The 26,451-nt window shown below is 44.0% G+C and overlaps 2 protein-coding genes across 2 annotated transcripts in view; both read right to left on the reverse strand.

Moving 5' to 3' along the window:
- Positions 1–213: 213 nt before the first annotated feature.
- rad54l (RAD54 like) lies at positions 214–6,723 on the reverse strand. Its single transcript, XM_086146343.1, has 18 exons — positions 6,541–6,723; positions 6,373–6,453; positions 5,341–5,451; positions 4,254–4,314; positions 4,019–4,154; positions 3,841–3,910; positions 3,476–3,764; positions 3,152–3,276; positions 2,920–3,070; positions 2,717–2,843; positions 2,561–2,635; positions 2,356–2,486; positions 1,902–2,012; positions 1,607–1,730; positions 1,394–1,472; positions 1,119–1,298; positions 667–830; positions 214–540 (listed from the first exon to the last, which is right to left on the reverse strand). Exons 1-18 carry the CDS (start codon positions 6,541–6,543, stop codon positions 339–341), a joined length of 2,220 nt encoding a protein of 739 aa, XP_086002469.1. The 5' UTR covers positions 6,544–6,723; the 3' UTR covers positions 214–338.
- A 1,513-nt stretch (positions 6,724–8,236) lies between these two features.
- Positions 8,237–26,451, reverse strand: part of artn (artemin) — a 37,981-nt gene continuing 19,766 nt past the window's right edge. The window contains exons 2-4 of the mRNA XM_086146102.1: positions 25,369–25,430; positions 20,604–20,760; positions 8,237–15,373 (exon numbers count right to left, since the gene is read on the reverse strand). Coding sequence (XP_086002228.1) covers positions 14,964–15,373; positions 20,604–20,760; positions 25,369–25,430 — 629 coding nt within the window. The 3' untranslated portion in view covers positions 8,237–14,963. The remainder of the gene's footprint in view (positions 15,374–20,603; positions 20,761–25,368; positions 25,431–26,451) is intronic.

Below are 26,451 nucleotides of genomic sequence, written 5' to 3' on the forward strand. Positions count from 1 at the left end.
AATCTTATGCTGGTGGACTTTGGATCATTGCTGTTTTAACACTTTGCTAAAAAAGTGCTGAAAAAAGAATGCTCATCACTTGCATTCAGAATTTTTTTTTTTTTTTTTAATAAAAGATATGCTGCAGTAATCACATACAGATGTTTTGAATCGATACAGAAATAGCTGCCACCTTTTGAGGCAAAAACATAGGGAAAAACGACAGTCCAGAGGGACGATCACCAGAGGGTTCTGCTTTATTTTGTTTTAATAAAAATGAAACGTGAAAAAAAAAACTAACCGCATAAATATCAGTATGTACAGGATGACGACGCAGAGGGAAAAGGCTCCTCTACTGGTTATAGCACCCCTTTCTGGTCCTCGTGGGAGCGCTGGTGGAAGACGAAGGAGACGGCGGCGTCCCAGGCGGCCTTGAGCACCGGGTCCCTCAGGCCCCGCTTGTCGACGCAGTGGCTCCACTGGGACAGGTTGCTGGTGCAGTCCGAGTCCGAGTCGGGGGGCTTGACCTCGATGCCGTTCACGCAGCGCCGGCACCGGAACCTGACACGCACACAGATTTTTTTAAGGCATCTAAAAAAACAGATTTTTCCCCAAACCAAAAAGTTTACTCTCAGGGCTGTTTAGATTAAGCAGGGTAATAACAGAGGCAAGTGCAGAGGCGGTTACTTGTCGTGCGTGTCGCTGGTCGTCTCCTCGTTGAGCGTGAAGAGCTCCCGCAGCTCCCCGAGGGAGAAGTGACGCTCTACGTCCTGCTCCTCGTCCACCACGCAGCTGCTCAGGGCTTTCTTGTGGGCCTGACGCTGCAGGATCTTCTCCTCGATCGTCCCCGTCTGCCAGAGTACAGCAGGCACACTCAAGACGCACACAAAAAAAAAAAAAGCATCCTCTCCCTAACCCCTCGTGTCTCTTCTCATTTTGCTTTTTTATACTATATTGTACTATTTTTTATTCATTTTGGATCAGGGTAAACTGATCAGAAAGGTGTAGAAATTTTGAATGATTTTCCAGGACATTTAGCTCCTCTCCCTCGTTTCATCAACAGTTTTTCAAGGGTCTAAGACGTGGGGAGCGCCTCCATCTCCCCTGGTAGAACGCGACAACCGGCGTGCCACACTGACCGAGAGCAGCCGGTAGACGTAGCACGTCTTCTTCTGGCCGTCCCTCCACACCCGAGCCATAGCCTGCTCGTCGTTGGCCGGGTTCCAGTCGGGATCAAACATCACCAGGCGATTGGCGCCGATCAGGTTCAGGCCGCAGCCGCCGGCCTTGCTGCTCAGCATGAAGATGAATTCCGGATTCTGACTCACACAAACACACACACACACACACACACACAGAGGAATCTACATGCTGCTCTCCGTCAATCCGTGTTGTCGCAGAGTTTCTGACTTACAGACGGGCTGTTGAATTTCTCCACTATCTTGGCCCGTTTCTTGATGGACATTGTGCCATCCAATCGGACGTAGAGGTACCTGAGAAAGGGAGGGAGGAAAAGAAAAGCAGGAGAGTCCCGCGAATTCAAAGTAAAAATTGAGATCAATTAAATGACAAATAAATAAATTAGGAAAAAAAAAAAATAATATATGTATATATATATATATATCACCCTCTTGATCTGCAAAGCTTTTCGAAGAGGTCCAGCGTCTGGGTGTAGTTGGAGACGAGCACGACCTTGTCGCTGGTGGTGGTCCTCGTCACGGCCAGGATGTAGTCCAGGACCAGCATTTTTCCTACAAGAGAGGAAGCCGTTTCCCTCCAGCGACCAATTCAAACTTTGAACTCAAGGTTGACTTGACACTGAAGCGAGCCGTAAGCTTAGCTCATATATTTGACCTCTAAAGCTCCTTGGAAACTCATTTAGAGTAGCTGTTAAAGAAAATCTAAAATGACTGTGTCCTTACCAGAGAGCTGAGGGTCCGCGGCTTTCGGGGAGTAGCCTGGGGGAAACAGATCCAGCGCCCCTTCGAAGCCTTCCTCCCCTTCCACGCACTTGTCGTGGATTAGTGCTGGGTCTGACACACACACACACACACACACACACACAAAATCAGCATTCAACTGCAAGTCTTTTCCTTTTAGGAACAGTGGAGAGCAGGAATGTAATAGTCAGCCTCGACTTCTGATCCAAATATTACTGCATGTAATGGACTGCATGTTCAAAAATGAACACTGTGGATGTGAACCAAGGTATGAGGCTTTAGCGACAGCTGAGCTTTTATTTTGATTCAACTGGAGGCTTTGGCGCCTTTAGATGTGTCTCTTGGACTCACTGAGTCCGAACTAAGTCAGGTTTGACTGAAAGTGCTGCCGCCTGGCGGCACTGAATTAAAACTAGCAGAGAACGGAGGCACCTACGGTTGCAGAGCTTCTTGAGCGATGTGATGGAGGACAGCGAGGACACGCTCACGCCCTTCTGCTGCAGGGCTTCCACGGGCTTGGCTTGCCTCAGGAAGCGCCTATAGAGCTCCGCCTGCAGGGGCGTCAGCCTGTGGAGGAGAGGGGGGGGGGGTTAGTTCTGCAGGCTCTGCCCCGGGGGGAGCTCCTCCGGACGCAGACCCACCTGCAGCAGACGACCTGCTCGATCTTCACGGGCAGATACTTGGACAGGATGTCGGACGTCCTCCTGATCAGGCACCTGTGGAAACCAACGGTTTATTGAGAGTCCTGCATCAGGATGACAATGAGCTCTGTCATAGGTGACATTCTGTGATCCCACCTGTTGACGACGGCGATCAGCTCCTTAAGCTTCTCCTCGCCAGTCTGTCGGTCCTTGTCGCTCGCATCTGCGTCTCGACCCTTCAGGATGGGAAGCTCGAAGCGCTTCTTGAACTCTTGGGCCGTACCTGTTTTTGGGGAGGGGGAGGTCAGATCGAAGCTCAGAAGAAACGCCAGCGTGTCCGTGTGTGCGTGGGTGCTCACCTAGGATGCCGGCGTTCACGAAGTGGACCAGGCTGAAGTACTCCAGCAGGTCGTTCTGGATGGGCGTACCGGAAATCAGCACCCGCCTCTTGGCGCTCATGGCGTTTAGGGCCTGGTACGTCTGGTTGTCGGAGTTTTTCAGCCGGTGACCCTGTGGGGGGGCAGACGGGCAGTGTTTTACCGGCCAAGCTTTACAGGGTGGGTGCGAAATCAGCGAAGCAGCTTTAAATACCTCGTCGCAGATGACTAGCCCGACTTTGCCTTTGTGCAGAACAGCAGCGTGCAGCCGGAATGTCTCGTAGGAAATGATGAGGATCGGGGTCGGCGCCCTCAGGCCGCGCTGGGAGATGAAGTTCACTGTGGGAACAGGAGGGGCCGAACGTCACACGGCGTGCAGCGATGACACCATATCCTCAGGTTTTTGTTTTGTTAAATATCGACAAGTCTTGACATCTAATTTCACCGTCCACATTCGGGCCAGTGTAATTACTGGTCAAAATCTTGGAACAGCTGGAGGAAAAACAGCCTTTAGAGCAAACAGGGGGTGGTGGTTTACCCAGCTGCCGGTCGATCTCCTCCTTGGAACCTCCGTCGATGGCCACCGGGGTGACTCGCCCCCCCAGCCACTTCCCCACCTCGTTGTACCAGTTGCGCACCAGACTGGACGGCGACACCACGATGGCCTTGTCAATCTCAGGTGCGGCGTCGGGGCTCTGGCGCAGCAACGTCCACACAAGGGTGATGCACTGCAGGGTCTTCCCCAGGCCCATCTCATCAGCCATGATGCAGCCGTACGAGCCCGGGATGCGTCGGCCCGTGACACACTCCCACAGGAACCGCACCCCCTTGACACACATAAAGAAAATTTTTGAGACCACACCCTTGCCAAACACGCACGCACACACACACACGCACTCCTACCTCTCTTTGATGGGGTCTTAGCACTTTTCCCAAGATGGGGTCCACAACAACATGGACAGGTAGTTTGTCTCTGGACAGAACAAGGTGGAGCATTTTTTACGACAAAAAAACAGAGCACAGCATCTGGTGCATTATTGTACGACTCAGCATGCCTGAAAATCTGCGGACATCAACCCACTTGTCAGCTTTGATGAGATCGTGGGCGCTCAGGGACGGAGGCTGGTAGAGGACCAGTGCATCCTCAGCGAAGGGGTCGTGCAGCGCCCGCCGGGCACCCACTCGCTTCAGGCCAAGCGCCCTGAATCCCAATGAGCCTGCGTGGCGGGGGGGGGGACGACGACGACACAGAGGGAGTCCATTCACGCACCTTTTCAACCATCATTGGATTTAAAAAAAAGGGGAAGTGGCGGCACCTGAGTAGTTGGGAATGGGGACTTTGAAGGGCTTGGAGAGGATGCGTCGAATAAACTCCTCCTGGAGAAACATCCAGCAGGTCAGCAGAGTCATTACATACACTCAACAGATAAATATCCCGGGGGTCACGTTCCAGAACCAACCACAATAAACATAAATCTGTGCAATAGCAACCAAATATTAATTATATTATTTTTATGATACATAGTATAACATGAGACCCTTCCCACATACTTATTTAACTTTCTCATAGTATTAAAACATTTCCTATACGCTTCACAGAGTAACACCAGGAGTAGTGAATGCACATCCATACGAAATGGACAAGGTAAAGATGTTGAAATGCAAGCTATGCACAGGAGCTGTGGAGAATGATGCCACGGTCACCGAGCAAATCAGAGCCCAGGATACAGAACACCATGCTCTGGTTGGTCGCCACCCAAGAAAATGCTTATTTTATCATAAAAATAAACATACAAAAATATATTACTACAGCAAAAACCTGAGGAATAGCGAAAAATCCACAATGTAAAATTTGAAAATAAATAAATGAATAAAAAAATAATACAAATCTGTGATACAGTGAGACTGCAAAAGGTTAACTGGGATATGCAGAGGGACAATTGTGCATCTTCAATGTCAATGTACAAAATACTTGGCTAAGTAAATAGAAATGCCAAATCAGACTCAAATGCCCCGGGTTTGTTTGTTTTTTTTTTTAAATGGTGTGTTTCTTGCGTTTTGCCCAGAGGACAATATTCCCCTTGTAAATCAAGAGCCCAGCGGCCTGAACCCAAATAGCTAAAACAGCCGATCACATAGCGGCAACTCAGTGTAATAGCAGCGCGTAGACGTGGTCAAGATGACCCACCGAAAGGGGATTTAAATGACTGAACATGGATTGCAACGTGAAGAATTAAGGCACTTCTCAGAGCAATAAGGGATCCAACCCTGGATGCGCCTAATAAAGTGGCCGGTGCGTGTATGTACTGTTTCCTCATTGACGGCCGACAATAAAACTGATCTTTAAGATTTCAATATTATTAAAAAAAAAATTCAATATGTAGCAATACAAATAGCACTTACATGTTTATCACTGTCCAAACAAGCAGGTCTGTTGTTAAGCTGAGTCAGGGGCTTCCTGAACGGGAAAATATTGCATTCGACCGCCACTTTGTCACTTTTCCTCCTTTTCTCCTGAGGATGGGGAAATATATTTCCGTCAAGCAATACAGTGAAACACAGAAACCACTTGTTTTTCTTTTCCTTTTTTCAAGGAATTCCTTATTTTGGGGGAAACGCTTGTGCTAGATCAAGGGTCACCAAAACAGTGCCCGCGGTCACCAGGTTGCCCCCAAGGACGCAGGCTGTTCTAAAAGCAGAACAACTCAATTGTGAGCTACTTTTACTTTTATTTTATTCTGTTGCTATTCTTTTGAAATCACACTTGCATTTATATAGATTTGAAAATGACAATATCTTAAAAATATGTTTATTATACATGGGCTTTAGGAAGTTTAGGTGACCTCTGACCTGCTCTAGTTCAAAGGTCAGTATTGTGCACGCTGACATTGAGCAGTTTATTCTGTTGCTATTCTTTTTAAATCACACCTGCATTTATATAGATTTGAAAATGACAATATCTTAACAAAATGTTCATATACGTGAACTTCAGATAAGTTTCGGTGACCTCTGACCTACTCGAGTTCAAAGGTCAGTATTGTCTATTCGACAAAGGCAGTGCTAGTGGTGCTGAATGCAGTTTCTTAACCCAAAAAAATGGCAGAAAAAAGAAAAAAACTACAACGAATGGGAGAATGAGTTCTTTTTTACAGCTGTGAAAGAAACCTGCGTGTGTGGTGACGCCAAAGCGTCACAATGTGACGTTATATATTCAAAAATATAGAAGTTGATTTTTCTTTAACATTACGTAATTGATAAACATGGTGCAACATAGTGAAAATGAGAGGTTTTTCCAAGGAAATGTAGCGATGTAAGTGATCATCTGAAAATGTAACAATAACTGATATTGAAATATTCACATTTATATTTTGCTATGGTTCAAGTGTCAGCTAATCTCCTATTAGCATCACAAAGCGTGTGTGTATGTGGACTCACGGTTTTACACGTCCACTCCTCATCCTCACACGAATCCCCTTGCTTCCGTTTTGCTACCTGACTGGGGGCCAGGCTTCTCCTCTGGTTGTTTTTTTTAAGGCAATAACGTGTTATTTAAGTCAAAATTGGGGTCGACATGCGAATAAGGTTACGGTTGGTCTAACTTACCATCTTCCCTGGCCTGATTTGTGATTATATATGCGGGTAGTGAAGTCCGTTCGTTCTTAATGCTAGTTTTAGCTTAACAGCTAACTTAACAGCTAAATTTCCTTATGACGCTATTGGAGTCATTGAGCTTCAAAAAGTAGATCCTCTTAGACACGAAGCCTAAATAAGGTAGTATTTAGGGGAATTCAGTAAAACGTAAACGTTTTGATATCATTCACCCAGCCGGTGTCTGCGGCGCCGGTTCTACGGCTGTTGAACTGCGCGCTAAATGTTTTCGTTCACAACACTACGGCGAGCGCGGAGGGATAAAAAGAAAAATCTTCCACACAGTCGCGCTTTTCCATCTTTTAAACACGAATTTTTCATAATACTTTGTCAGGAGAAATTCAATGTGCAATAGGCAAAGCTTTAACATTTAAAAAAACATGCATGGTATAAGATGGCCTTATTTGTAGGCCTCTATCTCTCAAACATTAGTCGATGGAGCGTTTCAATCCGTTTTGCACACATTCTGCCCAAAAATAAATAAAACACTTGCTTGTTGTATTTTTAAATGAAGGAAAAAAAAACAGCAGCATTATTCAGGAATATGTCATTTTAACAAAACAACAACAACGTTTACGCTCATATCATTATTCATAGGCACCGTAAAATACAACGATCAAATTAAGGAAAGTAGTTTACTTCTGAAATGCATGGATACCATGTGTTCAAAATACTCCACTATACTCCACTATTGAAAATCTTTGGTAAAGTCATGGTCCCTGAAGAAAGAAATTCGGATCATATAATTTTTATGTATATAAAATAGACCACTACTTTGGCATTTCTGTCCATTTCTGAATAATGTTTTTTGAGATCCTTCACAACATGATGGTGTTAAATACCCGATTGAACCATGTATGTCCACTAGGGGGCGCTGTTGTATCAAGTTTTGTTCTTTACCGAGCGCCTAAAATCCTGGAATTACCTTGACTTTTTAACTAATGCAGTTTCTGCTTGACTTCTATTCCTGACTGCTTGCAGCGTGTCTACTTGTTGCAAAGCGCATTGTATGGATAAAAATAAATACAACAAAAAAAAATATTATCACATTTTTATGAGCTGGATGTTAAGTGATTTATGTCTCTTGAATGTATGGGCAATATGGAAATCAGCCACATGAATATTTCACACGATGATAATTACAATAATTTAAATCAAATAAATCTAACAATGATATTTGTGTTTGATAAAAGTTACGGCAGTGGAATGCAGACAAAGAGAAGGAAGAGTCCGTTGCTGGACCATCGCTTTCAGAGAGAGAAGTCTAGTTTTTTATTCTGAGTGTAATGCCATAAAAACATGCAGGATGTTTTAGGACAACTATAACTTCTATATGTTTTGACACACCAGCTCAGAGCTAAGTTTGCAATAAAACCATCATTTCAAATTAGTGATTGGTGAACAAAATGTGACATATACTTGAAAAGTCCCGTCAATGGTGCTGCCTCTCCAGTGCAAAGGGAAATTCCCTAAAACACTCCCTTTCAAAATGTACCCTACAGTTTATTCCAACGGACACTTGGCCGCTAACAATTTACAAACCGAATTATCAGAGTCATGACACAATGACTGCAACACTGAAGTTTAGAAATAACAAGGTCTAGCCACAGACGCCATGGCAATAGAGTACAAAATAATAAACAAACAAAACTTTGAAGCTGTTGAATATTTTATTATTTATGATGTACAAAAATAGTGTTCAATACGCTTTTTTGAATACAATTTTGACATTTCTAAATATATCCGAGAGAAACAGAGTAACAGGAAATATATGTAGACTATAAACATTCCATATGGGGGCAGATTTTTTCTATAACCCGCCGGACGACTGCCCACTGGTGAGTCCCAGTGAGTCACAGGAAGTCAGGCTATCGTCGCCCTGTGGCCGTGAAGGCAGTGCGGGAAAGGGTCACAGTGTAATCGGCCATTCGCCGTGGAGGTGACCTCCCTCCCGCAGACGTTTCATGCCAATGTTCATTTTTGTTATTATGTTAAGGCAACTCAAACACAACGGTATAAAAAAAAAACTGTGGGGAGGGGAGGGGGGGGGGGGTCATCAGGGACTGTAGCCAGGAATTAATTATAACATGGAGCAAATTATGTAAATGCCTGTGAAAAATAAATAGACATAGAGATATGTAATAATGTTTATCATATTTACTTAATCAATCATAGTTAAAACATACTTACTTAACAGTAAGCATGAAACATTTAAATATCAACATAGCATATATATGCATAATAACACTTTAATTACTTGGTTATATCTTGTAATTACTTGTTAATCTGTTTATTTCTATGTAACTGAAAAGGTTCATACAGAAGAGTGTTTCTGTTCTGGGAAAATGGAAAAAAAAGGCAAACACATATGATGATCAAGGATTTTGCGAGCCCCTCCAACCTTAGGTTCAAATGCTGCACCTTTCACTAATCTTGGTGATCAGGACAGTCCTAATATTTCCATTTGGAAAGGATATCACAATCCCTCTGTGGAGTCTGGGATATGCATTCAGAAAATATGCATATCACTCATTCATTCATTACTATTGTTTTTATTTTATTATTTCAGTGAAGCTGATTACTTTTCCATTAAAATGCAGATCATAAATTTGTGATGACCACGGAAAATACAATTTTTGTGATTTTAATCACATTTTCGGCGATGATTCGGCTTTGTTTCATGCACACGTTTGAATTTTGTTGTTGAATTTGATTTTGTTGTTGAAAACTATTAAACCTAACATTACGCTCCAGACTCCATAAACTATATCATTACTATACAAAGATTTTAATATATGGTAAAAAAAAGGCTAAATGGAAGTGGCTACTATAGTAACGATAAACATCCTCAAAACAGGTTTAATGCAAATAAAGAATAAATAAAATAACTTAAACAATAAATACTTGTATGTACAGTAAGGCAACATGATGCATAGCATCTAACAAGTGTTGAGTTTGGACTTAAATAGTGACACGAAGCTTCAAAAACACAGCAATGTTCCGATGTCGTCGTACCACAGTCAGAAAACTCAGTTTACGTCTTTCTTGCTGGTCGCTCTTCTGTTTGAATAAGAAGAGCTGCAGCTGTCAGCCTCACGTCAATGCTTTGATTCCCCTTTCTGGGTTTAGTTTTACAGCGTTTTCATTTTTATCAGCACTGGATCCAAAACCTGGGATCTCATTCATGAGAAACCCCACAATCACAACCACCACCCCTGGCTACCTTTGGTATTTAAACCCTTGGAAGTGCAAACCGTCAAAAACCTTTCACTTGTCATGTGGTCCACAAGCTTCTCGTCCGGTGAGCTTCCGACCCAGAGGCAGCAGTTTCAGGACCGCAGTCCAAGTACTTAACTCAAAGTAAGACGTGCTGCCTGTTAACTTGTGCTAATTAGCAACTTGGCGCAGCTCCGCTAATAATGCATCGTTGGGTTTAAGATATCTAGTTAACTGGTGAGGTTTAAAGAATAGCATTATGATTTGAGTGACAGGGGCGTGGCATCAATGCTAGCAGCAGGGTGTTAATCTGCAGGGTAGCCTAGCAATGGGAGAAACAGTTACCCAGAACGGATTTGTATCTTCTATGCATGGATTTGAGCGTAGTTAGTGCTTCAGCCTCACAACATGTAGGTTCCTGGTTCATGTCTGACGGGGGGGCCTTTCTGTGTGGAGTTTGCATGTTCTCTCTCTCTCTGTGGGTCTCTTCCGGGTTCTCCAGTTTCTTCCCGCCATCCAAAAACATGCAGTAGGTTCAAACCCTAAATTGCCCAGATTATGGATGAATGGTTGTAGAGCTCTCTATGTAGCGACCGACTAGCGGTCCAGGGTGAACCCTGCATCTCGCCCAATGACAGCTGGGATAGGCTCCAGCAACCCCGCGACCCTGAGTGCAGGATTAGCGGTATGGCTAATTTATGTTTGAATGAATGAATAAATGATTTATTAGTCACTAGTGTATCTGAGAGTAACTTGTGCTTTGTCTTTTTGTGTGCATGTGACTGGGCGCGGGCTGATCTAGCAACTCTAACAACCTTCTTGATGCAGGCTAACGCTAATTGCCAGTCGTCAATGAACGATTGTATCGTATACGGGTAAAAAAAAAAAAAAAAAAAAAAAAAAAAAAAAGCAAGAAAATACAAACGTTTTTAAAGCGTTAGGTCAAGAAACTAAAAAAGAGAGGTGGGCTTTTCAGGAAACTTAATTCAAAGAGCCGAGCTAGCCATCTTGTTAATTCATAGCATTTCTCTTATCCACTTTGATGACACATTAAAAAAAGGCCCTGGATTGCACTCACAAATGTTTTCCTTTCAAATAAGATTTTTTTTCCAATGTGAAAAGAAGAGCCAAGATGCTAATGAGACCTTAAAAGTAAATAATGTAAACACCTAGCTGTTAGCTACTTGTTGTAATGTAAGCTGTTGATTAACGGTGTTAACTGTTCGTGAGAGACAGACATTTTGAAGTCATAAACACAATAGACTCAGGACCAACTTGTGCATATTAATCTAAATATACCATGTTTCGTTTGTTTTCTCCATATTTCTCATGTATTTGTCTCCTTTGACCAGCTTTGGGGTGAGAAGGTCACAAAGTTGAGGTAACTCAAAAGTAAAATTAAAAAAGGAAAGAAAATTGCATGAGAGCTTTGCTGTACGCATTCCTCTGAAAGAGCTTCAGTTACATGAAAACAATAACGACAAAAAAAGAAAAACAAAGAAATTGGAAATTTTCCAGTGAACTAGATAGCGTGAGGCAGCACCAATTTTAGTAATACAAGTGTGTGTGTAGATCCTACATTATCCCAAAGTTATCTGTGGGAACACACAGATACACACAACACTGCCAAGCCACAAAATACTAAACAGCCTACTTGGATATTTATAGATTTCAGTGCCGGTCGAAACAATCCAAGCGCATACATAGATACAAAATGAATATTCCTGCATATACTTAAACGTGATACCACACTGTAAACGTTTAGGGGCCAGGATCCTTTTTATTGGTCACATGTAGAGCGGCCGTTAAACCGAAAAGGTCTTTTGTGTCACACTATACGTGGGCCGCTCGGGTTTCTAAAAGGACTCGTAAACATGAGCCGGGCAGAGGAGAAACCGGGCTCGGAAAACGAACGAGACGAGGAGCATGGAACGTCCGACGCCAACATCGATGCCAGTGAGAGGCTGGGGGGCCGTGAAACTAATAATAAGACTACTGTGCTGAAAAAAACAAACAAACAAACAAAGAAACACTGATACTGTAGGGAAAAAGAAAAGAAAAGCAACGTTTACTGTCTGACCAACAGACTGTTACGTCAGGATTCCAAGGATTTTACTGGCACTTTTAAACTTAATCCAACATCGAAGACAAAAGGCCGGATTTTCTGGAAATTCAGTTGATTTATGTCTCGTTCAAACTAAAAACACATTCAGTCTGACCGATGACCACAAAACGTAATCCAAAATTACAATATGTGAATGGAATCGTTCTTCAGATCGCACCCTCAAGCACTGGCGATCGGTTTTTATGCGAGCTGGTTTCAACTGCATTACGTGGAAAGATGCCAGCAGGGAGAATCTGCTGTTAGCTGTGAATCCTGGAAAAGATTATCACTGGCAGAGCTATTTTACGACCTTGTACTAACAACAGATGCATTTAAATTTTAGACTCGGTTATGGTTCGTTCACGAAAACCTGCTTGTTTGAGTTATTTTAAAAAAAAAGGACAAAACAAAGTTTTGTAAACAGGAAACAGCCTGGAACAGATAGTCTGGCGTTTGTTGGATTTAAACACCAGCACTAAAACCACAATGGAGAACGGTTTTAAGTTTTTACAACAGTTACCAACACAAGCAAACGCTTCCACAGGCGTGGCCGATTTATATCGTCATAAAAAAGTATTTTATTACGTCGTAGTAACCGTTTCTCCAGCTAATCCGTATCAGGCTACACGCCGATTGCCTAATCGCTCGACACGCGGCCATTAAAAATAACATCAAAGTGTACTTCCGCCGTTGTTTGCGAGGGAGTATCGCGTGACACCTGATCCGAAAATAACCGCGGGTTTCATCGGCATCTCTCTGATGGCTGGCAGGCGACTATATTTGTGATGGCATCCCACAATGGACCGTTGACTGGGATGTAAACAAGATGAAACAAGTACACTTGAGCTACTGCGGCATTTACAGGTTGCTTGTCAGTGGGTCTGATTGAGCGGAATCAGAGAGCACCGGCGACGACAGAGTTTTATGTGTCGTTCGCGAGTAAAGAAAGCAAAATTATTTACACAGTTCTAAAGAACTTATCTCTACGTAACTGTTTGGAAGACTGACTATATCTGCTCTGATACTGAGATTTCCTTGGCCGGATAATAAGTCGTGGAGCTGCCCGGGAAGGAAAAGGTAGACTTGCATCACATGGTGAAAGTAAAACTTTTTTTGTCTTATGAAGACCATTGAATTTACAAAACTGAAAATGACAAACACGCATGTGCAGAGATAAACAGAACAAAAAAAAAAAAAAACTCATTGTATGTCCTCGCTGTCTTCACGTCATTGCATTTTTTTTGGTCTTGCAAACTTGCCCTGTTACCCCTAGATGCCGCAGAACAGCTTTTGGTTGAAGTGGATTTGCTGATATTTAGACTTCATCATAATCATGGGGCTCTGCAGTTAATTTAGAACATACACAAAAGGGGGGCGCTGGATGATTGGCCTTTGGCAAATAATGATAATGTAAGCTATAATACAGACAGCAAGCGTCTCAAGGCTCCTTTATGCTCAACGTAAAATTCACATACTGAAGCCTTCTGTCCATCATCTGTGTTCTTTTTTTATACGTTCTCAGGAAGCTCGGGGATGCCGAGCCAAATGCAGCAAACAAAGCAGTACCATCTCAAGTCGTGGGAGCAGTTTTGTATTTACTTACAGTTAGTGAGCATAAATGAGCCTTTAAACGACGCGTCGGATCTAATCTAGCGGAGATATTACCGTACTGTCAGACGGCTAAAACTGCTTACTCTACATCTGAATCTACTGGAGATGCTAGGATGCTAACGGAGCAGAAGTGCGGCCGTTTTGAAGTCCTAAACTGTGGGTTAATTTCGATTGCATTTGTCTTGAAAGGGAACTGCGGGATTTAGTTACATCCAGTGCTGAGGAGGGTTGATTGCAAAAAATCCTCCAAGCGTGAGGAACTACGTTGACCGTCATTTTCTAGTAGTTGCTTCCTGATGGCTGTCTGCATCTGACGAATGGCTATTGTATTTCAAATCCTGGATAACTTAGATTTGGAAGGTGCTTTGAATTATTCACACTGCTAAACTCAAGCTGCCGCGTCAACTGAAATACAGGTCCAGATAAAGGGCTCTTTGAAAGCTAACCAGAACTATAATGACAACACACCAATGGATAAATGCAATGAATATGACTGTATATTTCATTTTTGCCAAAAAAAATCTCAGATAATTCCACGCAAACTCCTTCTGCCCCTTTTGTTTTCAGCTGCTGATCGATACTGTAACAGTTCAATGTGAATATATCCCGAGAATGACCCCAAATTACCACTGGATACCCCCCATGACTCCAAATTTGTATTTTTTTTTTAGCTTTAGATTTAATTTCTTTAAGGCATGTTGAGTTCTTGTCAAGTTAATACCAGAGTAAATGCTAACTGCGATTATCATGTCATGTTTCAGCCACCACACGACACGCTTGGAACAAGAAGAGATTCGGTTGTGAGGCTCAGGGTTGTGTTAGCGGTTCAAAAGCCACTGATACGCAAACTGGATTGGCACAAAAAAAGACATTTCTGAAATGAAACCTTCTTCCCACCTGGAGTCTGTGTGCTTCAGCCACAAGCGCCGGAACGCCATTAGCCTCCCTTTACACTTGCATCTACCTGAGCAGAAGCTAATGTTAGCCAGAGTGCTCATTGTCAACCGCGATCACCGGCGCCAATCTGGAATTTCGTGGAGTCGAGCGACACCGCGCTTGTTTTTAGCTGCTCGTTGCTGCGGACGCCGGGCAGCTAAGAACCTGAGGATCAGCAGAGTCTAAGGCCGGACAAAGAACGCAGGATCGGCAATCGATTAATCCACTTTGGACCGCGGCGGCGCTGATGGTTTAATCCTCTGCGGCGTATAAACAAACCTCCCCCCCGCTCCAGTCTGGTGGCACACGTCCAGAGAACCTGCTGGTGCCATCCGCCCTCCATTAGCAGCAGCCGAGTTATTAGTAGGAGGAAGTCCTGGAAGACTGCAGCGCCATGGCTCCGCTCCACGGGGCCCCAGACCGCAAGTCGCCCATCACGCAGATAAGGCCTCGAAGCTTCCTGCTCTGTTATGCGACTGCTTCCCCCCCACACCTCCCCCGTCGCTTCCCGTCAGCCCACGCAGCTGCAGTTTGCTGCAGAGAGCCACTTAATCGTTTGCCAGGTGGTCTGAGCGTCCATGAAGGACACGGTCTCGTAGCGGGTCGGCCGACAGCAGGGGTGACCGCTGACCTTCTTGGTCGAGACGCTCCCTTTGTCCATCAGGGCTTTGAGGGCCAGGTCGTAGTTCCTGCGGGAGCTGTGACACGTGCCTACGCAGTACTTGAAGAGGATGATCTCATCAGAGTCGTAGCCCAGTCCGAGTTCACGCACCCTCATTTGCTTCTTCTCGATGCGGCAGTCGCGGCTGCTCTTGGTCCTCTTGCGGTTTCTCCTCGACATTCTGGGAGATTTTCGGTCACCGGGCGAACGGCGCCACCTGGCCTGGTGGAATTCCTCCTCTTGCAACAGCATCCACTCCTCTGCAAAGACAGGACACAGTGACAGTTATATATGTTGTAGCACTTGTTTTGTTTTGCGACTGTTTTGTCTTAGCGTTAGCGCTGCTGTCGACTGGCACGCCGGAGGGCGGAGCGTTTAATCGGTATGTTTGTTTCACTGTATCGCTCTGTGCAAAGAAGAAGTCCACGTTGGGTATAAAACAGAGGTCCAAAGAGTGCCTGGAAAAAAAAAAGTCCCATGAGTCTCAATTCAGGAAGTAGCAAGACATTTGACGCTGGGGGAACCAGCGATGTTGTCTGGTTTAGAGACACTGAGGAGAAGACGGGATGCCGAGATGGAGATGTCGAGGTTCTCTTCGGGAGTCAAGAGGATGGATGGGATCAGGATTGAGTCCATCAGAGGGACAGCACATGGTAGATGTTTTGGAGATAAAATCACACTGAGATGCTCAGAGGAGGGATAGTGAACTTCTTGGTAGAAGGAAGCTGAGGTCTAGAGAAAGACTGAGGAGGAGATTTATGGATAGGAGAGAAGACATGAAGTTAGTTGGAGTGAAAGAGGAGGATGCGGAGAATAGGGTTAGATGGAGGCTGATGGTTGGCTTGGAAAAGAACGAGATTCATAATTTAGAACAAATGAATGGACAGAGACCGGAGACAATGATAGGTGATGATGGACGAGAGGCGGGGATTAACCCGCACCACTCTCCTATCAATGACACATACAGAAATATCAACCCATTCACCCTCTCATTCACCTGGGAGCAATTTAGAGTCTTCGATTAACGTGATTTTGGAGTACAAGAGGAAGATGAAGAACCAGGAGAGATCATTACATTACATTATATTACAGTCATTCGGTAGACGGTTTTATCCAAAGAGACGTACAAGAAGTGCAATTCAGTCACCGAAGATTCAAAGTACCATGAGTCGGAAGTCAGAAGTGACCACTCAACCAAATAGCCATCTCAGAACCATATACATACATTCATTCATTTCATTGTTATTTTATTTTTTTTCTCGTGGGGTGTGGGGGCTAAGTGCGATTAGTAGGGTAGTGCTTGGTGAAGAGGTATGTTTTCAGCTCACGGCTGAAAATGGGCTGTTCTGACCTTTTTCGGCAGAGGAAAAAGGCAGAACGCAGGCAGAAGAACCTGGAGAACCAATGCAGAAAATCATTAGTCCAAAAGAGAGGACCTTATGGGTGTGTGTCCATGCACGCCTGTTTTCCAATGTGAAGTGCGAGCTGGGATGGGATCAAAAGTCAGTTGTCTCAATAGCAAAAAGCCAGTGTTTGCTGCTAACAGTGCTAACAGGTGATCAATTGTGATTTTATGAGCGTAACCTGGAAATATCCTGTGAAAACAACCCCCCCAAAAAGCTGGTCCAAGAGCTGGACCGAGCCAATCGGGGTCATTTCTCAGAGTTGTTTTAGCCCAAAAGCAAACATCCTGGGAATTTGTTGAGGACCGGGTTCCCTGTGGAATGACTTTGGTCCGTGGCGATTTACCTGATTTTCTTTTTTTTTTAGGACTGCAACAGCACTGGGAGCGTGTGAAGACTGTCACCCAGCTCGGCCTGTGTAATGTCACCATAAACGGGGGCCAATTACGGCCCCGAAATGTCCTGCTAATGAGCTCACGCCGCAACGAGGGTACTCGGGGTCGGCCCACAAATCCATCCCCTGTCACTTTTATACGTTGAGGAGCTTCGACGTGGCCCGTTGTAAATATTCCCAGCGTGTCAGCTACATTAGCTAATCTCTCCAGCCAACGGTTTCCCGATTTCGTCCGCGCGATGACAAGCGAAAAACCCACGTGAGACAACGAAGGGGGATGATGAGAGTGACAGCCAGGTATAAAAGGCGGCTGATTCCAACATCTTCTCTCTGTAGCCATAACTGGAAATTATAAGAGAAAATAGCGGGGAATCATACGCAGACCCCCCCAGATATATCCCAGATGTCTACTTTGGCCTTTAGAGATTTAAGTCGAAAAACTTCTCACACTTTAGTTTAATGCGGCGCATTAGGATGGAGTTTTACGGGCTGGCTCTTGAGCATGTGTGATTAAATTGAAAACAGACCCGCGGCCGTCGGGTGAGAATTCCGCCAGTTATCAGCTGAGCGGCGCAAAGTGTACTGTCACTATGCAAGGTCATTACCGTCGGAGTAGCAGAGCCGCTGGCCAGACTCCAACAGGAGCCTTTGCCGACGCCAGGAACATTTCAGACCAGACTTACCCGCGCTGTTCTCCAGGTGTTTGACTGATTTCTCGACTGGCCGACCCGGCCAGTGGCTTCGCCCTGCGCCCCCTCCCGCCCCACGGGAATAGCAATTACCATTGCAGAATACTCATCTACATCAGCGCGGTGGACGCCTGTTGGTTCATGCCTTCATGTTTACAAAAAAAAAAAAAAAAAAAGACGTTGTAATCATCAGGGATGGTGGTGGTGGAGGGGGGATCAGACAAAAATAAATACCTAGGAATATTCCCCAGGCAAAAGAATGCAGGACCTCCACAGTCTAAACCCTGCCCAGGTACATATTAAGCCATGTTTAAACACGCCACATGGCTTTGCATTATTTCGTGTAATTATATAAATATTCCCAGGTCGGACTGAATTGAGCAACGTTCTTGCGGCGACGTTCAATGGTTTCGGAGCGGTTGGGTTTCGAGGGACGGGGATCAAAAACACAGTATCACTGGTTATCCCATCAAACGCAACACAGCCTGGATTGTTGGCCTCATTCCATTTTTTTTTTTTTTTGATAATTGTAGTGGAGTACCACAAATGTGGAGATAAAACAGCAGTCTAAACGTGCGGATGGATGTCAATCTCGGGCGAAACTCAAAAGGCGGCCTCATTTCAAGTATACCAATGCTGTCAAAAAAAAAAAAAAAAAAAATCCGGGGATCTGTCTCAGGCGACTTTCCCCGCCAAAAAGATGCAGTCACAGTCGATTAAATAATGTGCCTAATTGCAATATATGGTAATAAATATTTAATATCAATGTCCATGTTCTAGTCTACTTGGTACTTTTCGTGTTACTGCTGTGCACCTGTGACGTTTCCCTGATATCCTACTGTACCATTACTTACAGCTGTTTCATATTTTTTTGTCTTTTTTCTTTTTTCGTTGAGTTTCCAGTGGTATGATTGTTTCCCCCAAGGTGGGAGGGGGAATGTCAGCTCATACGGCGGGAGCCATCAGCTCGGGATGACTCTTACTTGTCCTCATTGACAGACTGTCTACATGTTCACCTTTTTTATTATTACATTAGATACACGTTGCCTCTGGCTCACACATTGTCCAGCCATCATGGCGGGGATGAAGAGGACGCCAGTGCACGGCGGGGTCGTGCACGTTGGACTTATTATTTACCTCATTATGGATGTCGGGTGGGTGGTTTGGGGGTGCTCAAGTGACCAAGTCCATTCTACATGATGAAAACTTCCAGGCAAATTTCCAGAGGGTGTATTATATTAGTCACCCCTGAAGTGACACAGCCTCCGCGGTGGAGTTTTTGTAGTTTTTGTAGTTTTTTTTTTTTACCGTGAGCAATGTGGGGCAGGTGCTGACCCCGGCGGTGGTGGTGGCGGGGGTCCCCCAAAAAGTACGGCGGGCGCCATGAAACACCTCCAGGGAAACAAGGTTCGCAAAGAGTTTCAGAGAAAGATTTATAAGAACCTTAGACGTCTCCTTTGTGAATACGGGTATCGGAGAGTTGCATAAACTGCAAGCATGTGTGTATGTGTGTGTGTATGTGTGTGTGTGTGTGTGTTTGAGACATTTTTTTTTTTCAATGCAAACTCCAGACCAAAACACAGGAGAACAGAAATAATTACGCCATTGTAATTTACCTTCCACAGTAACTTTTGATTATTTAGCGAATTTTTTCCCCCCTTCCAATCATTCTGATAAACCTAAACATGTGTTATAACAACAACAAAAAAAGCAATGATACTTGTGTGGTAAATATGAGTTGAAAATCTTATAGCATTATTTTGTGCACTCTGTTGGAACAACTATTTACATAATCGTGTTCGGAGATTTCAAAGTTCGGTAAATAGTCCTCTTTTTCATTTTTATTTTTATTTTTTTAATCTTGTTCATTTATTTTTCTCTTTTCATGATAATTATCATTCCTTATTCAACTTTCCAAACCTCTATTTCTTATAAACATGGATCAGTTTTGTCACATCAGACCTCACAGATTTTTATCTTTAATTCATTTCAAGGCCTTTTTCCCATTTTACTCCCTTTAATTTCTGTCTTTTAGTATTGAAGCCCACTCTTTCCTTATTTTTCCCATTTAGCATTCAGCATGTTAAACTATATTTCAACACGTTATTTTATCTTATTTTTGTGTCTGTCAATACAGGCCTGGTTTTGGCTGATTTCTCCATGAGGACTGAAAGACCGGGGATTGGATATTAGCCAATATGGAGGATCGATGGCTAAATGTCACTGTTGTATCCCCGTAATTGTTTGGATACTCTCGCTAATTCCAGTCGTGTCCGTCTTCTGAGGCCCATCTCCTCTTGTGGCTGCTGCCCATGTGTTTGCACTCCATCCGGTTATTCCAGAGGATTTCGATTGACGGGGACTGGAGCCGAGTCCGTTACCGTAAAATACTCGCAGATTTCTATGCAAACTAGCCACTCCCACTGTCCCCACTGCTTTAGCTTGAACTTCCCTTGTCTTGTCTCTCTCTGAAATTTCTAGATTTGACTATTTCACCTTTAACTTTACCCAGCCTTCTTTTATCTTCCTCCGATCGCTTCATCTCGTCTCTTCCGGGTTTATTATATTTTACGTATTAATCCTTCCTCCCGCGTTCCCCCATCTTGAATTTCACAAGACTGACTGTCTCCAATGGGTTTGTCTGAGACAGTGTGTTTGTTTATTTTTTGAATATTTATTGGATTTGACAGAAGAAGGTCAGCTCTTGTGTGTGCCTGCATTTGCAAACTGATGACCTGCCAGTTCCTCACCGCCGCAATAAAAAGAAAACAGCCGATGTTTGACGTTCCACCACTTCATTAATCGTCAAACCTCATTAAAACAGGCCGTGCCTTTCTGTAGGGCATCTGGATCTCTGGTTCTAACCGCGCTCCTCCACTACCAGGAGACTCCTTCCACCTTTAGACATCTATGGAGCATTACACCGCCTACCCCTTCATCTTGTTTTGCTAGTATTTGGAAATTTTTAGATTTAAGGTCCTATCCGGTGAGGCAATAGACTCACTGAAGGATTCGGCCCAGTGGGCGCCGTCGTTCCGCTCCGGGTCCGGCACCGGGGGCCACGAGGTCTGCCGCAAGACCGGCTGAGCCTCCTTGTTGTCCTCCTCGGAGAACACGTCCTCCACCAGCGTCAGCAGCGACGCCACCAACCACAGCATCACCTGAGGAGGAGGAAGAGGAGAGGAGGGGGGATGTGCTGAGAACTGAGATGCGAAAAGGCAAAAGACCGACGGTAAAGAGTTTATAACGAAATACATAAATAAACAAAATTGTTGAGAATGAGAGCGAGACGGACAGATGATCCAACATGGCCGCCGCAGATCACGGTTTCCAAAAATGGTAATGGTAAATTAGATGAAAAATGTGAGTGGGGGGGCACTTTTATTACACGCGTGCCTATAATATTTAAAAGATCCAAGTTGCCATGAAAACAGGTTGGGGTATTTCATTGAAATGTTACATAAGTGCTACATGTGTGACATTATCCCGGTATTTCAGATTATCGACACCTCTTGGCTGTGTTTTGGAGTTTCATTTATGGGTGAATAATTGAAAATATTTGTGAAAATGGTCAGATCATTGGTGGTTTGTCAGACATCCATCCATCTTCCCCTGCTTTTCCGGAAGTCGAGTCGCAGAGACAGCAGCCAGAGCAGACACCACACCGATCCGTCTGTCGATCTCCCGCTACAGTCTTCCGCCACTCGTGAACAAGACCCTGACGTACTTGAACTCCTCCACTTCCCCAACCCGGAGTGGGCATTCCACCCAGTTCTGGTTGCGCACCATGGTCTCAGATTTGGAGGTGCTGATCCGCATCCCGGCCGCTTCACACTCGGCTGCGAACCGTTCCAGTAAGAGCTGGAGATGATGGCTTGATGAAGCCAACAGAACTACATCATCTGCAAAAAGCAGAGACTCCATCCTGAGGCCACCAAACCGGATCCCCTCGACGCACTGGCTGCGCTTAGAAATTCTGTCCTTAAAAGTCATGAACAGGATCGGTGACAAAGGGCGGCCCTGGCGGAGTCCAACCCTCACAACCGGCAATTCGGACCAAACTCCGACACCGAAACAGCACCGTATGACGGGGTTCGGTACCCCATACTCCCGGAGCACCCCTCACAGGATTGCCCACGGGACTCGGTCGAATGCCTTCTCCAGATCCACAAAACACATGTAGACGGATTGGGCAAATTCCTACGCCCCCTCCAGGACCCTTCCGAGGGTTCAGAGCTGGTCCACTGTTCCACGGACAGGACGAGAACCACACTGCTCCTCCTGGATCCGAGGTTCAGTGACCCGGCGGACCCTCTTCTCAACATCGCTGACTGGACCTTACCAGGTAGCCTGAGGAGTTGTGATCCCCCTGTAGTTGGAGCACAGCCTCCGATCCCCCTTTTTAAAAAAGGGGGATCATCACCCCGGTCTGCCAGTCCAGCGGCACTGTCTCCAAAATACACGTGAAACGGCAGAGGTGTGTCAGCCAGAACCGCCCGACAGAATCCGGAGCCTTGAGGAACCCAGGGCGGACCTCATCCACCCCCCGGAGCCCCGCTATTGTAGGAGCTTTTTGACTGCTGCTGCAATTTCAACCCCGGCTCTGCTTCCTCATTGGAAGCAGAGCACAAAATACAAATGTAAAAGAAACAAAAAATAAAAAATAAAAGTGATATTCAGACACTGTATAACTTATCTTACAGTCGGGGTCATGGGGAGGGTCGATGTTGACACCAGCTGTCTTGCATGTTGCATAGCAATAACTATAATTTACATGAATATGATGCTATTCCTTATCGAACAATGATAACGCCACACACACTCACACACAGACACACAACACTGGAGCCCAGTTCTGAGCTCCTTCCGCGATGTTCTACCTCAGAGATGAGCCTTGTATTTGACAAATACAATTACGTCTCCCATGGAAATTAAAAGCGTCCCTTTGTAACCGAACCCATCTTGCTCCACCGCCCAAACATGGAGACAGTTTATGGTCTGCCTCCCAGCCGGACGGCCTCCCGGGACACCTGCACACCCACACCTGCCCCGTTTTAATTACTTAACCGTCATGTGACACCTTTTCACCGCCACGGGAGGGTTAATTTTTAAACATCACTTGTGAAATGGGCTTCTCCGTAACATCTGCCGGGCGTTGGTGAAATAAATATGTCTACTAGGAAATCGTACTGGCCTGCTTTTCTCCCTGACTCTCATTGAAACAGAAAAAAATATGAGTTTCTGGTCATTGTTAACCTTCGTCGAGGCGTGTTTTCTTTCAAATACACACAATTAATCAACTACAGGAAAAAGGAGGAAAAAAAAATCCCCCACCCCACCCAGACAGCTCTAAAATGAATCAAAAAATACATAAACTCAATATTCTGATCAAGGCGTCAACTGACCGAAGTTCAGAACGGTTAATACAGAACTACATGTTATGGGAATTAGGGAAATAAAAGCCTAGTTAGAGTGGACATAAATTTGTCAACTTTTTGAAAATACATCTATTTTCTACCACTTAACCTGCACTCAGGGTCGTGGGGGATGCTGATGCCTTTTCCCAGCTGTCATCGGGCAACAGGCAGGGTTCACTTAATCATTCGGGGCAGTTTTCCCAATTTTTTTCCAATTAACTTGCATGTTTTTGGACTGTGGGAGGAACCTGGAGGAAACCCACGCAGAACATGCAAACTCCATACAGAAAGGTCCCGGTGTGGGAATCGAAACGTGGTCCTTCATGCTGTGGCGAAGCGCTAACCAGAGGCGCCACCATGGTTTGAATATCAATATTAATTTGTTTTTTTTCCCCCTGAATCGAAATAAAATAAATTGTAAATTTGTAAAAAAAAAAAAAAAAAAAAACCACACCCAATTAAAATATCACTTGATATTAACATAAGTTCTATCCTTTTTTTTTGCATTTAATTTTAGATTCCAAGGAATCATTGTCACTTTTTTATTTAAAGAAATATATTTTTCAGACGGGTGGTACGTTACCAGCATTAGCATAATGTTGCTATGGTAGCTTTCAACAGAGGAGACGACTTTTATGGGTCCTGTCGTAATTTTTCGTGCCAAACCACCAGCAGAGAATTCTGGGATTTGTGGTATTAGCGGTACATGCGCTGTAGGCTATAATACAGGCGGGCCGGCACATATTATTTGTATGGCAAAAATAATTACACTGCGGGCCAAAAGTGGCCCGCGGGCCAGAGTTTGCCACCTATGCTCTAATCGGTGGCCTGACTGGCTTTGCCATTTAGTTGCAGTCAAGCCCCGGGGTTGTCAACAAGACTGGCCTTGCTTGTCATACGTTGTATGTATGTAGCAAACTTTGAAGCACAACCGAAGAGATGGTGTCCTATTGAGCAGCAGCTTGCCAATGTTGCCGGAGCTCAAGGTCTCTGAGTACCAACCCTTGAGTTTCCCATCCCACCAAACCTGCAAGGCAATCAAAGTCAGGCTTGTGACCTCCTGGGAGGTCCAAATATTTGCCCATAAGCTCAGCGGGTTTGCAAACTCCCAGTTTGTTCAGCGAAAATAGCCGTCCGTGCTCCGCTACATCAGGATGTTCAAAGTCTTCGACATGCGATCTTCAGGTACTTTGTATTTATCGTGATACGACCATCTTTAGAGCTGTTATACTTTTATGACCACATGAGTGAACCAAGCTGTCATAGAGATGGATTTTGGAAATTACAATCGGTGACACAGAGGTAACTTCTCACGCTGACAACGCAACGGCATGTCGGCTAGCGGCTTCCTTGGAAGGACCATGTTCTCGTACCCTTTTACTGCAGATACCACTAAATGGATTACTGTATAATCCAGCGGTCGGGAACCTACGGCTCGCGAGCCATATTGCTCTTCCGGTGACGCTATAATTTTGAGTCGAAAAAAAAAAAATCAGTTTGGAACTGATTTTAAAATACTTCATAATACTGTGTCATTTTAAAGTAAATGGAAATTAGATTTGAAGATAAATTTCACGGGTCACCCGTCGGTCGGATCGGGAACCAATGGCTTCCGAGCACGTCCGGGTCATTGTAAAGTTGAAGAACTTAATTTTTATCAGATAGCCCAGTAGTTTACCCGCTTGAACCCTTGTAACGGAAAAGATGGCGAAAAGAAAAAGGACAGAGGAATTTACATTTGGATCTGCGGTATGTCTAATATGCAATGATAAAATTGCATCAATGAAACGGTCAAATATAAAGCGGCACTTCGAACAAATCCATGCAACACTATTGGCTGCATTAAAAGTAAGACATATTTCATTTATCATACAATAAAAATACTATATGGCTCTCAATGAAATATATACATAGAAATATTTGGGTTTTAAGGCTCTCACAGTCCAAAAGGTTCCTGACCCCTGGTATAATCTAACTACCATAGACTACACTACAACAACATCAACAATACTAGAATGTCAACACAATATATTGTATCTAAATATCGTCACCCTCTTAAAATAATCGTCATTTTTTCAGATTTTTCAGGAAACACAAAAAACTGAACCATTTGACACATTATTGACATAGGCAATGCCTGTTTAACTGAGGATGTAGGCAATTTTGCCAGAGGTGGTCAGGAAAAAAAAAAAAAATTTTAGTAGAAAAATGACTTATTTGATTATTTTAAGAGGGTGACGATACATATTTAACACTGGTTTCCATCCCGATGCGTCCGACTTCCTGAACATCACGGCAGAAATTGAAAGCTGACAATGACAATAAGAAAAAAAAATGAAAAAGCAATCTCACCTTCCAGTTCCTCAGGTGATGCTGGGTATTCGACGCCTCCCGCCTCCACCAGGTTTTTCCATCTGAAACACGTGAAGAATGTCAGCAATCGACGAAAAGTGCTCCCCCGCTTCCAAAAAAACAAGACAGGAGGACTCATTCCTGTGTAATAAAGCGATAGTAGCTGAATCGTTACTTGGCGTGCCGGGGCTTGAGTTCTTCACCGCAGTGAATCCGGTTTATTCCGACTCAGATGAGAGACCCTGGAGACATTTCGGAGAGTCTCTCGGGATGTCTGATGTTTATAATTTATGGCATGAAACAGACAATTATTCATTTGCTTCAATTTGCCTCCTTGTGTAGTTGTCCAAGGTACTTGCAACTCCATGTGGGTATTTCCATTTCATGCTCCAACTTCCAACTTACCTGTGTTGTTTTTTTTTTTTTTTTATATATTAAAGTAGTTTAACATCACCTCGTAAAATGTGTTTTGTACCTCAAGTGAGCAGATTTCGAATCTAAATTAAATAAACATGACTCTAATTAGCTTCATTATTTAAAAGGGATCATTTATCAATAGACTGAAATCTTCTCACAGGGATTTGTAAGTGATAAAAACACTAGATGTAATACAGGAAATAACATTTCTAGTTTAAGATAAAAAATACTGCAGTTATTGCGGTATCTTGAAGTACTACCAACTCTAACAGGTGAGTCTCATTTAGTGAAACTAGACAGAACTGTACTGTGTGCATAAATATTAGGCAAGTTGTATTTTTGAGGATTCATTTGTTATTGTGCAACTACAATAACAAAAATGTTAAGCCCTCAAACCTGAACATTTCAGTAGTAAAAATGAAATTTTGGCTTCCATAAGAGAATATCTATATTAGGCAACTATTACTGTGCAGAACTATTATGAAACTAAATGAAAAAAAAAAAAAGCTTTTCGTATCTCACTTGTTTTTCCACTTGTTAAAGTGAGAATAATATACAAACTCAAAATTTACAAACAAACATTAATGGAAATTTAACACACACACACACATACACACACACACACACACACACACACACACACACACACCACAAACTCAGTGACCA

This window comes from Fistularia commersonii, chromosome 1 (assembly GCF_037954325.1).
Source record: "Fistularia commersonii isolate RoL2024-O1a breed Wild chromosome 1, RoL_Fcom_v1.0, whole genome shotgun sequence".
NCBI classification, from domain to species: Eukaryota; Metazoa; Chordata; class Actinopteri; order Syngnathiformes; family Fistulariidae; genus Fistularia; species Fistularia commersonii.